The 11,136-nt window shown below is 56.3% G+C and overlaps 3 protein-coding genes across 4 annotated transcripts in view; 2 read left to right on the forward strand and 1 right to left on the reverse strand.

Moving 5' to 3' along the window:
- The window catches only part of PLK3 (polo like kinase 3), a 4,949-nt gene extending 368 nt beyond the window's left edge, over positions 1 to 4,581 (forward strand). Inside the window, exons 2-15 of one of the 2 annotated variants that reach the window (XM_077752085.1) lie at positions 138 to 245; positions 334 to 450; positions 592 to 721; positions 805 to 892; positions 1,679 to 1,774; positions 1,865 to 2,063; positions 2,180 to 2,303; positions 2,487 to 2,578; positions 2,816 to 2,909; positions 3,047 to 3,130; positions 3,224 to 3,386; positions 3,527 to 3,656; positions 3,828 to 3,941; positions 4,051 to 4,581. In XM_077752085.1, the coding sequence (XP_077608211.1) occupies positions 138 to 245; positions 334 to 450; positions 592 to 721; positions 805 to 892; positions 1,679 to 1,774; positions 1,865 to 2,063; positions 2,180 to 2,303; positions 2,487 to 2,578; positions 2,816 to 2,909; positions 3,047 to 3,130; positions 3,224 to 3,386; positions 3,527 to 3,656; positions 3,828 to 3,941; positions 4,051 to 4,242 (1,731 nt within the window). In that variant the 3' untranslated portion in view covers positions 4,243 to 4,581. Of the gene's footprint in view, positions 1 to 137; positions 246 to 333; positions 451 to 591; positions 722 to 804; positions 893 to 1,678; positions 1,775 to 1,864; positions 2,064 to 2,179; positions 2,304 to 2,435; positions 2,579 to 2,815; positions 2,910 to 3,046; positions 3,131 to 3,223; positions 3,387 to 3,526; positions 3,657 to 3,827; positions 3,942 to 4,050 lie in introns of both variants that reach the window. The other variant, XM_077752086.1, reaches the window with a different exon arrangement.
- Positions 4,582 to 4,595: 14 nt separating this feature from the next.
- On the reverse strand, positions 4,596 to 5,412 carry DYNLT4 (dynein light chain Tctex-type 4). Its single transcript, XM_077752087.1, has 2 exons — positions 5,371 to 5,412; positions 4,596 to 5,280 (listed from the first exon to the last, which is right to left on the reverse strand). Exon 2 carries the CDS (start codon positions 5,253 to 5,255, stop codon positions 4,596 to 4,598), a length of 660 nt encoding a protein of 219 aa, XP_077608213.1. The 5' UTR covers positions 5,256 to 5,280; positions 5,371 to 5,412.
- Positions 4,652 to 11,136, forward strand: part of BTBD19 (BTB domain containing 19) — a 7,055-nt gene continuing 570 nt past the window's right edge. The window contains exons 1-7 of the mRNA XM_077752088.1: positions 4,652 to 7,547; positions 8,821 to 9,034; positions 9,125 to 9,178; positions 10,540 to 10,599; positions 10,702 to 10,770; positions 10,848 to 10,979; positions 11,105 to 11,134. Coding sequence (XP_077608214.1) covers positions 7,462 to 7,547; positions 8,821 to 9,034; positions 9,125 to 9,178; positions 10,540 to 10,599; positions 10,702 to 10,770; positions 10,848 to 10,979; positions 11,105 to 11,134 — 645 coding nt within the window. The 5' untranslated portion in view covers positions 4,652 to 7,461. The remainder of the gene's footprint in view (positions 7,548 to 8,820; positions 9,035 to 9,124; positions 9,179 to 10,539; positions 10,600 to 10,701; positions 10,771 to 10,847; positions 10,980 to 11,104; positions 11,135 to 11,136) is intronic.

Raw genomic sequence — 11,136 nt, forward strand, 5'->3', positions numbered from 1 at the left:
TGCCGACCTTCTTGAAGGCGCCTGCTGGGGCGGGGGCGCTTGTCCTCAGCGCGGGGACGCTTGCCCTCGGTGCAGGGACATCTGCGGGCCAGACTTGGCTGTCCTGGAGCGCCCTGACTGATGCCCCCTTCCCACAGGGGGGCTTTGCCCGCTGCTACGAGGCCACTGACACAGAGACCGGCAACGCCTACGCGGTCAAAGTCATCTCACAGAGCCGCATCACTAAGCCGCATCAACGCGAGAAGGTGGGCCCTGGGCCCAACAGATCAGGGGTGGGGTGGGACAATAGTGAAGGAGCCCTTGAAGAATGACCACCCCGCGCCCCTATTGCAGATCCTAAACGAGATTGAACTGCACCGCGGCCTGCAGCACCGCCACATCGTACGTTTCTCACACCACTTTGAGGATGCTGACAACATATATATTTTCCTGGAGCTCTGCAGCCGAAAGGTGAGCGATGACGACGGGAGTGGGAGAGGCAATGGGGGCCTTGAGACCCAAAGCTGGAGCCCTGTCTCTTCCTTCAGCAAGTGCAAATGGAGGGAGGGTCAAAGAGGGCGGACCAGGGGCTGAAGCAGTGGCTTTCTGCAGTCCCTGGCTCACATCTGGAAGGCCCGGCACACCCTGTTGGAGCCAGAGGTGCGCTACTACTTGCGCCAGATCCTTTCCGGACTCAAGTACTTGCACCAGCGGGGCATCCTGCATCGAGACCTCAAGCTGGGTGAGAATCCTGGGCCCGCGGAATTGGGGGTTGAGGAGGTAGAGAGAAAGGAGTCTGACACCTCTTTGCCCTTCCCTGTTCAGGAAATTTTTTTATCACTGAGAACATGGAACTGAAGATGGGGGACTTTGGGCTGGCAACCCGATTGGAGCCCCCGGAACATAGGAAGAAGTGAGTGTTTGAGGAGAGGGGTGGCCACAGTCTGTGTGACACAGATGACATGCGTGACAGTTTGTATGTGGGAGGCATGATGGCTGACCGATGTGTGTGTGTGATAGATGGGGAGGGATGATGGTTGTTTGTGTGTGGGGGAAGGTAGAGGTGGCAGCCACGACTGGTGGAAAAGTTGAGGGTCCTGTTGGTGTTTGAATCCCTGAGACGGATGGGAATGTAAGGATTCTTGGAGATGTTTGACTGATTCTGTGTGTGACTGGGGGAAGGTGACATAAGCAATGTGTGTGTGAGACAGACCGAGTGTGGGAATAGCAGGGCATGTCCTCCTGTGTAAGAAGACCCTGCTGAGGCCATGATGACTGGGTATGAGTGACAACAGATAGCATGTGTGACAGATGAGTGTTTTTGGGAGATGTGACAGCTGGTGTTGGTGTGTGTGTGGCACAGACCATAGGAGGTGACAGGCTGTGTGGGTGTCTGACAGACGGGAGTGGGGGAAGGAGGGAAGGATCAGTGATGGACCCTCTGCTGGCCTTGGAGGAGGGGGCTGGTTTGGGGGTCAGGGCCTCTCCCTGTCCTGCAGAGCAGCTGAGCAGCTGGGCCAGGCGGGTGGGCGGGGACTCAGCTGCCATCCCCAGCATCCATTGTCCCAGGACAAGCAGGAGTTCTCTGGCCTTTGGTGACAGGCAGCTGCTTTGTCTGGACTCACAGTGGGGGCAGGGATGTGGGAGGGGGAGCTAGCCAGGCTGGGTCTGAACCTTCTCTCTTCCTATTCCTTTTCAGAACCATCTGTGGCACCCCCAACTATGTGGCTCCAGAAGTGCTGCAGAGACAGGGCCATGGCCCGGAGGCAGATGTGTGGTCCTTGGGCTGTGTCATGTGAGTCCCAGGGTCATCTACACACTGGTGCGTGCCCGTGTGGGGTGTACCTTCCACTTTACTCCTGACCCCCTTATCTCTACTCTGCAGGTACACACTGCTATGTGGGAGTCCCCCCTTTGAGACAGTTGACTTGAAGGAGACATATCGCTGCATCAAACAGGTTCACTACACACTGCCCGCCAGCCTCTCACTGCCTGCCCGGCAGCTCCTGGCTGCCATCCTTCGAGCCTCGCCCCAAGACCGCCCCTCAATTGACCAGATCCTGCGCCATGACTTCTTTACCAAGGTCTGTGGCTCCCCAGACACCTAAGCAAGTCTGCATATTCTTAGGGGATTCAATGGGGGGTAGATGACAGGCCCCCTAGGACCTCCCTTCTCTGCTCACATGACTTCCCTCCTCAGGGCTACACTCCCGACCGGCTCCCTGTCAGCAGCTGTGTGACAGTCCCAGACCTGATACCCCTTAACCCAGCTAGGATTCTGTTTGTCAAAGTTACCAAGAGCCTCTTTGGCAGGAAGAAGAAGAGTGAGTCTGGGATGTCAGTGGTTTTGAGGGTATAGAGTGGCAGGGGGGACTTGTTACATATATTGTGGGGGCATGAGTATGAGTGCCTTTGAACCCATAGAGAGCATGTGCCCATTTGTATCTTCCCTACAGGGAGCCTGTGGGGTGGGCAGGATACTGAGGGCTATATCTTACCCCACCCAGGTAAGAACCATCCTGAGGAGCGGGATGAGGTCTCCTGTTTGGTGAATGGCCTCACTCGGACATCCATTGGCCATCAAGACGCCAGGCCTGAGGTGAGGTGCTCACGTGGGTAGTGTTCCCTGACTCACTCTCACCCTAGCAGCTGCAGGAAGCCTGGGATAAAAGAAGCTAGTGAAGCATCTAGCCTCGTGGTGGCCTAATTGGCTGTGTCTCATTAGCCAGCCAGGACTGACCTGGGGTGCCCTGGCTGTCAGGGCTAGGTTGGGCCATGGACTCTCAAGGATTTGGAGTTTGAGGCCTGTCTCTCTCCCTTCTACCCAACCATCCAGGCTCCAGCAGCTTCTGGTCCAGCACCCCTCAGCTTGGTAGAGACAGCACCTGAAGACAGCTCACCACGTGGGACACTGGCGAGCAGTGGAGATGGTGAGCAGCCAGAAAGATGAGAAGTGCTAGAGGTTGCTGGGGCTGAGACCAGGGACCAGAGGGAAGGAGTGGTCAGAGAAACAAGGCCTGTGTCCTGGGGAACTAATGCCTAATTCTGAGTGCCCTGTTTCCTTCAGGGTTTGAAGAAGGTCTGACTGTGGCCACAGTGGTGGAGTCAGCCCTCTGTGCTCTGAGAAACTGCCTGGCCTTCATGCCCCCGGGTAAGGTTGGGGTCTGGTATGGGTGAATGGTGGTGGGAATTCTTTGGCTGAGATGTTGGGAACAGGTCCTCACTCCTTCCTCTTTCATGACAGCGGAACAGAACCCAGCTCCCCTTGCACAGCCAGAGCCTCTGGTATGGGTCAGCAAGTGGGTTGACTACTCCAACAAATTTGGCTTTGGGTATCAACTGTCCAGCCGCCGTGTGGCTGTGCTTTTCAACAATGGCACACACATGGCCCTTTCAGCTAACAGAAAGTAAGTGCTGTTATGGAGTGCCTTGTATCCAGGCCTTTGTGCCCAGCAGCTGTGTGTTCTTGCACTTGGTGTCCTGGGGTTTCTCAGGGAGGGGCATCAGTGCAGGGGCTCTGTCTGACTTCCTGTCTCCTCTCCTCCAGGACTGTGCACTACAACCCTACCAGCACAAAACACTTCTCTTTCTCTGTGGGTGCTGTGCCTCGGGCCCTGCAGCCTCAGCTCGGTGTCCTAAGATATTTTGCCTCCTACATGGAACAGCATCTCATGAAGGTATGTGGACTGGAGTGGGGCACACTGAGGACTGACACATCCTGATCCCTTCCTATTCCCATTGGCAGGAGTGGCTGGGGGGATAAGAGCTAGAGGCTGAACCCCTAAGGGAGACATTAATGGGGAGGGGCCTGACTCATGTCAGACAAATAACTTGCTCCTTGCTCCCAGGGTGGTGATCTGCCCAGTGTGGAAGAGGTAGAGATGCCTGTTCCCCCACTCTTGCTGCAGTGGGTTAAGACTGATCAGGCCCTACTCATGCTGTTTAGTGATGGCACTGTCCAGGTAAGAACCCCTCCTGGAGTTGGGGGGAAGGTCTAGGAGGCCTACTGTGCTGGGAAAGAAACTGGATCTGGAGCCTAGGACCTGATCAGTGCCACCCTTCTGCACATAGGTGAACTTCTATGGAGACCACACCAAACTGATCCTCAGTGGCTGGGAGCCCCTGCTTGTGACTTTTGTGGCCCGCAATCGCAGTGCTTGTACTTACCTCGCTTCCCACCTTCGGCAGCTGGGCTGTTCTCCGGACCTGCGGCAGCGGCTCCGCTATGCCCTGCGTCTGCTCCGGGACCGCTGCCCAGCCTAGGCCCTAACCTGCAGAGTAGGCCATGACCTAAAGCCTCAGGGCTGAGGCAGGCCTGTGCCTGTAAGGCTCTGGCCCTTGCCTTGTGGGCCTCCTTGTCCCTTTGGTGCCTCACTGGGGGCTCTGGGCCAAATCCCCCAGGGAATCAGGGACCAGCTTTACTGGGGTTGGAGTCTGCCTGTCCCAGCAGCCTCCTATCCCTTCTCCAAGAAAAGCCTGAGCCTTAGTCCCCAGCTAGGGGACGTTATTTATGGACCACTTTTATTTATTGACAGACATTTATTTATTGGGATTGAGCCCCAGGGAGGGCCTCCTCCTGGGATAATAAACCGTTTTGCAGAACTTGGAAGCCCTCTTCACTCATAGTAGAGCCCGTGGACCACGGCCACGGCGAAGAGCGAGGCGTTGGTGAAGGCGGCAGAGGCCAACCCATCGCGTTCCGTGTCCCAGAGCGCGCGGCTGACCACGTGCACACCCTGGCTGGCGCGCGGCCCCAGCACCACGCTGCACACTAGCTTGTAGCGCGGGGGACTGATCTCACGCAGGCACACACGTACCAGATCACACAGCTCCTGAGCCAGAGGCCCGGCCTCTGCCCCTGAGTAGCACGCATTGCGCAGCCTCGCCTCCAGCGCTGCCTGCAGGGCGCGTTGTAAAGGTGAGGCCTCCCAGCGCTCCCCTGGTGCTGGCTCTGTGCGGTAGGAGGGCGCCACCCGACGCACGGGTGCTAGGGGCAACCCGGAGAAGCTAACCCTTGAACCTAGAAGAGGAACTGGGCCCAGAGATGGTCGACGACCCCCAGGACCCGCGCCTGGTGCGGCCAGCGAGTTGCGGCGTGAGAAGGACGAGGCCGGGCCCAGCACAGAGCCTCGGCGGGAGGCTGGGCCCAGACCTGGTAGTCGGGTCTCTTCTATACTGGGCAGGTGGCCCGGAGGCCTCACCGGTGATAGTTTCAGCCCAGGGTCTTTGGTAGTATCCTCCTCCTGGCGTCCGGGGGGCACAGACCTGCTAGCCATGGACCTGCCGGCTGGAAGACCCACACTTGGATGGGATGGCCTACCTGGCCATCTTTGTACCCCATCCAGTCTTTCACTCCGTAATAAGGTTTTTTACCCTCTAACCCCTTCTTACCTGTTTTTGGGACAGGTGAATCAAATTGTCCCCAGCTGCGTGGATTCCTAGGTGCTTAGAGTGTTAATGGCTGTTAGGGACATAAGCAATGCTGCTCAGACTATCGATAATTTTGGGGTAGCCCCTGCCCCCCTGAACTCCACTTTCCCCTGAGCACTATGGAGGTTCGCTAAGTGAGCTCTAAATAACACCTCCTTTTCTCTCTTCCACTTGACTTTTCCACCAGAAGGGAGATGAATCTGCCTTTTGTTTGCCTCAGCCTAGACAGTGGTGCCTCAAGCCCCTAACCAGAGGAAGACACAGACAGACCCAACACGTTCAACCCCACGGATCCTTCTACCCCTGTGGGTATTGAATCCAGACATCTTCTGCCCCTACCTGCTTCTAGCGTGGCCGGCACAAAGACCTCCCCTACAATTGGTTCAGGCTGGTTGGAGGCAGATGACTCAGGAAGCTCCTTCCACCCTCTCCATTTGGCCTCTGGCCCTACCTCCAGAATCAGTTTTGGGATGAAGGCCCTCTTCTCCCGAAACTCCCACAGGCACCTGAGTCACCTGCAGCCTTTGGCCTCCAAACTCTCTCCTAGCTCCACAGCCCTTCCTCACCCAGCTGGCCTGACTGGCAGACGGGAAGCTAATGGCCCCTTGTGTTGTGGAGTTGCCCTGGGTTACTGGTCAGGCACTCCTGTTTTTTGGTCTCCTCCTTTCCGTCCTGGCTCTGGCTTAACTTGGAAGTGTTACTACACTGAGTACGTGTTGAGTGCGGGGTGCCTGAGTCATCAGGGAAGAGGAGATAACAGGGGCCTAGAACCCCTGTACTGAGGGGCAAATGTAGAAAGTGGCTCTGGTCAAGAAGGTGTTTCCCTACTCCAGGGCTCTTGAACTGCTATCCATTTCTCCCCTTCTGAAGGCTGGCTCTGAAGCTGTGAGCAAATTGCAGAGGCCTGTAATATGGGGAGACCTTGAGCCTGTAGGGGTGGCTGTTCAGGAATCATGATCTTCACCCACAGGAAGAAGAACGTCATGGCTCTATCCTCTCCCCATTAGCCTCAATAAGGACAAACATTTCCGCTCCCTGTGCAGAGCTGGGGTGGGGTTTGGATGACTTCCTCAGCTCAGGGCTGTGTGCAGGGGGAGGGGAGGCACATCAGTTCTGCTGGTGGGAGCAGACCTGACGCAACAATGGTGCAATAGCGGTGACTAGACTTGGCAGTAAACCAGAGTCCAGCCTCCTGACCCCTGCTGACCCAAGTGCCCTGGAGCTTGTCCCCAGCTGGCCACACCTCTGGTGTGCCTAGAGTGCCAAACCCCTAACTGGTTGCATTTTAGGGATGCCAGAGGCCATGACGCCTCTGTCAGAGCTGACACCTCCTCACCTGACCTCCTGGGAGGGACAGGACTGCCCAACCCCCTCCCAGACAAGCCAGTCTGGGCTCTGAAAACTCCATGAGGGTGAGGAATTTCCCTGTTGAGGGGGTTTCCCAGGTCTGGCTAACCTGATCCTGGCCCTGTGTGCATGTGAGGGAAGGAGTAGGAGGGGCAGGGAGTTTGAACTCTGGATCCAGGACAGGCAGGGCCTGGGTACTGAGACCCTCTACTAAGCTTCCGGCCCCTCTGAGGGCTGAAGTTTTCCCTGGGCCTGTGGAAGATGGGCGGGGCCTCTCAAGCTGGGCTCCAGTTTCCGTGGAAACCCACAGGCTTCCCACCCACTGCTGCCTGGCAGGCTCCCAGCTGGGGCCTCATCCGCTGCCAGCCTCTCCTCCCCAGTCCAGTCTGCTCCACCCTCAGCCTCTCTTGGCCCCTTCCCTGACTCCCCATCCCCAAGCCCAGCCTCTGGCCTCTTCCACTAGCCTCTGGGTGCCTTCTTAAGAAACCTGGCCTCTCCTGCCCCATCCCTCAACTTTAGCTTCTCAGCAAACAGCCTTCCCAAGCTCCTGCCCCTCCCTCTCAGGCTTTTCTAGCCTCCCTAGCAGCTCCCAGGCCTAGCCAGGCCTCCTGCTCCTTCCCAGTTACCCCCTCCCACAGACCAACAGACAACAGGCCTCCTAGGCTATTCTATTCTTTTCTCTTACTTCCCTGCCCCACCCCACCCATGGAGACCCCAGGACTGGTTGTGCACGGGGAGGCTGCGCCCTTTTCCACAGCACTCCGAAGTCTTCTCAACAATCCCCAGTACAGGTGAGGGGGTGGGCTCTGTCTGTGGGTTTTCCTTAGCTGGCTCTGCTGGGCCCCATGACTCTGAGGAAGCCTTGAGTACGGAAGAGGTGGAGATGACCCTACTTCCTGGTGAACTCAGTGTGGGGAAGTCAAGTGTGACGAATGACTACAGGTCACATCACTCAGTGTCCATGATGTCTTGAGAACCAGAAGTGGGGGGAAGGGGCAGTGGGGGCTGGAGCCTGGAGCAGCTAGTGTGACTTTAGGCAAAGGCCTTCCTTTGTGGATCTTGGGTTCCTGGCAGAGAAGAGCCCTTTGCCCCCTGGATCTTGAGAGATGGGATGTAAGTTGAGCCCCTCTATGGGAGGCAGAGGAGCAGATGGCCCTGTTCTGGGAACTGGGGATTCACAAGAGGAACAAAACTCAAGGGATTGAGCCAGAGTTTCCGACAGGAAGTAGTTCAAGGGTGCTGCCTAGGGCTCACTGCCCAGGATGCTAGTGGTATCTGAAACTAGGGATAGAATATGGGGGCAGGGCTGGTCAGGAGAACTAGAATGTTGCTTTTTGTCCCCACTGCCTCCCCAAGGGTTGGGGACTCCCATGACCCTACTGCTTTGGAGATTGCAGTCCGGTCTGAGTAGTGGGAACGCCTGGCCTTGGTCCTGGGACTAGGAGGCTCCAGAAGCTCAAGCTTCATTTCCTGCCTCCTACCCTCTATGCTGTTGGGAGGCCCAGGGGCTGGGGCCGGAAGTGGTTGCGAAGATGGAAAATGTGGTCTGGTCTCATGATGGTGCATCACTACCATGTCTGTCTGCAGCCAGTGCACTCTGCAACCCCTGCTCCCCCACCCCCTCCTGCCTGGAGGAGGCTGAAAAATAGCTGAGTTTGCAGTGTATGGAGGAGGAGCCAAGAATGGTTTCCCTTACCTCAAGAGTCAGGCTGGGGAGAAGAGGGGTATGTAAGGTCAATATTGCATCAGCCTTGGTGCCCCCTCAGGGATCAAGCATAGCCACCTCCTCTAAGACCTGAGGATTTGTGATTACTATCCCATTTCATGGATGAGAAACCTGAGATTCAAAGGTATAAAGTCACTTGCCTGAGGCACCACAGGATGGAGCCAGGACTAGAATCCAGGCTTGTGTGTGTATTCTAGACCATTGGGTGGAAGGACTAAGCCCTATCCCTTATATGACAGATACAGAAATGAAGGCTCAGAGTAGGCAAAGGCAAAGCCTAGAGTTGTATCCAAGACTCTGGCCTCTTCTTCCCTGGCTCTCTCCTCCCCTTCCCACAGTGATGTTTGCTTTGTGGTCGGTCAAGAACGGCAGGAGGTGTTTGCCCACCGGTGCTTGTTGGCCTGTAGATGCAACTTCTTCCAACGACTTCTGGGTCCGAAGCTGGGCCCTGAGATGCCTAGCCCCGTAGTGCTAAGCACTGTGCCAGCTGAGGCCTTCCTGGCAGTGCTGGAGTTCCTGTACACCAACAGTGTCAGGCTGCACCGCCACTCTGTGAGCCTGTTGGGCAAGGGTATGGATGAGAGAGGGAGGGGGAGGGGCAGGAGACACTCTCCACCACATCCCCAACCACCCACCTTGCAGGTGCTGGAGGTGCTGACCGCAGCTGTGGAATATGGGCTGGAGGAACTGCGAGAGGTGGGTTTATGTGGCAGGCTCCTGTCTCATTTCTCTTGCTTCTATGGGCTCAGATCACACCCTGCCTCACACACACTCTGGTCTGGCGAGGAATGTGTCCCAACACAGAAGTATGGATATCTCTCTGTGTAAATAGGCATTATGTGTGCCAGTGTGCAAAAGGATAGGTACATGCCCTGTGTGTACTGTGGGGGCATATGGGGTGTTTATGGCTGTTGCCATGGATGCCAGGGTAAGTCAGCCTTGATCCTTTTCTTCAAAGAGAGATAGACACATGACATCTCTTAACCTAGGGGCATAAGAAGTATGATAGATGAGGGTATATGGTGCCTCTACAGAGGGTCTCTCTAGTCTTGCCATAGGGGAGAAAAGAAGGGAAGACTTCTTGGAGGAGGAAACATTTGTGTTGGATCAGGTAGAACAGGTAAGGGTTTGAGGGGGAATGGGAAAGGTGGCATTCTAGTCACAGAGGCACAAAAGGAGCTAGTGAGCCACTTAGTGTGGCTGGACTAAGTGTAAGAGGAGGAGAGACAGATGAGATTGGAGATGGTATTGGGGACGAAATCATGCAGGACCTTCAAAAATTTAGACTTTTTTTTTTTTACTCAGAGGGCATGGAGATTCATTGGAGAGGTAAAGGAGTGAGGATCTGGAGCTTAGAGGAGAAGTGATTGGGAGAGATGGGAAGGCCTCCCCAGTCCAATGGGGATGAGAGGCAGTGGCAGCCCAAGAGAGAGGTACATGACTTTAAGAGAAGTGGAACTGGCATGACCCGGTGCTCTTCTGGATGTGAGGGTGAGAGGGGGAGGTCATGGGTGAAATTCAAGATCCTAGTTAAAACAAAAGTGTCTTGGGGCGCCTGGGTGGCTTAGTCGGTTAAGCGTCCGACTTTCGCTTAGGTCATGATCTTGCAGTTCGTGGGTTCGAGCCCCGCGTCGGGCTCTGTGCTGACTGCCAGCTCAGAGCCTGGAGCCTGTTTCAGCCTGTGACTCCCTCTCTCTCTGACCCTCCCCTGCTCACGCTGTCTCTCTCTCTCTCCTAAAAATAAATAAAACATTAAAAAAAAAATTAAAAAAAAATGTCTTTAGTCAGAAGCGACACAAGTCAAGGAAGAGAAGTGTCCTCAGAGAAGGAGAGTGAATTTTCGCATTGCTTTCATCTAGTCTGATTTGTAGGCTGCTAGTGTCCAGTCCCTTCAGGCTTACCAAGTCTCAGACGCTGGTGATTCCTTCCCTTTCTTGGTCTGGGAGGTCACTTTAGGCGTGGGGCTGCTTAGGAACCTGGGTGGCTCACCACTTCCGAAGATGGGGTCTTGGAGCGGGATTCACCTTGGTACAACCAGCTTTCATTTCTATTCCCAGCTGTGCTTGCAGTTTGTGGTGAAGGTGCTGGATGTGGAGCTGGTTTGTGAGGCCTTGCAGGTGGGTGTTGCTGGACAGGCTTGCAGTTAGTCCTCAGTGTGGAGGACTGGAGCACAATGGTCTCTCCAGCCTCCAACCTGACAGTCTTCATCCTGTTCCTAGGTTGCGGTAACCTTTGGCCTGGGACCGCTGCAGGAGCGTTGCATAGCGTTTGTAGAGGCCCACAGCCAGGTATCGCTCCCCATCTTCGTACTCTCAACCCCTCAGACCCCATTCTGCTCCTCCCTGACCCATTTGCGGACCCACAGGAGGCGCTCCGGACCCGCGGCTTCCTGGAGCTGTCGGCGCCAGCGTTGCTGTCCCTGCTGCGCAGCGACAAGCTCCGCGTGGACGAGGCTGAGCTCGTCCTGGCGGCCCGGAGCTGGGCGCGCGTGGGCGCGGTGAGCTGGGGGGCTAAGGGGGCCCTGGGCGGGCGTGTGGAAGGAGGCCTGGGGCGCAGGAACCCCGCAAGCGGGCGGCGGGGCAGGTGCTCTTGCCCGTCCAGGCTTAGGGCTGGCGTTCGCAGGCCGTGCTGGAGCGGCCGGTCGCCGAGGCGGC

This window comes from Crocuta crocuta, unplaced genomic scaffold (genome assembly GCF_008692635.1).
Source record: "Crocuta crocuta isolate KB4526 unplaced genomic scaffold, BGI_CrCroc_1.0 scaffold367, whole genome shotgun sequence".
Taxonomy (NCBI): domain Eukaryota; kingdom Metazoa; phylum Chordata; class Mammalia; order Carnivora; family Hyaenidae; genus Crocuta; species Crocuta crocuta.

Coding starts and splice junctions, on each gene's coding strand:
- DYNLT4 (XM_077752087.1), bottom strand. CDS start 5,255: ATGGCTAGCAGGTCTGTGCCCCCCGGACGCCAGGAGGAGGATACTACC.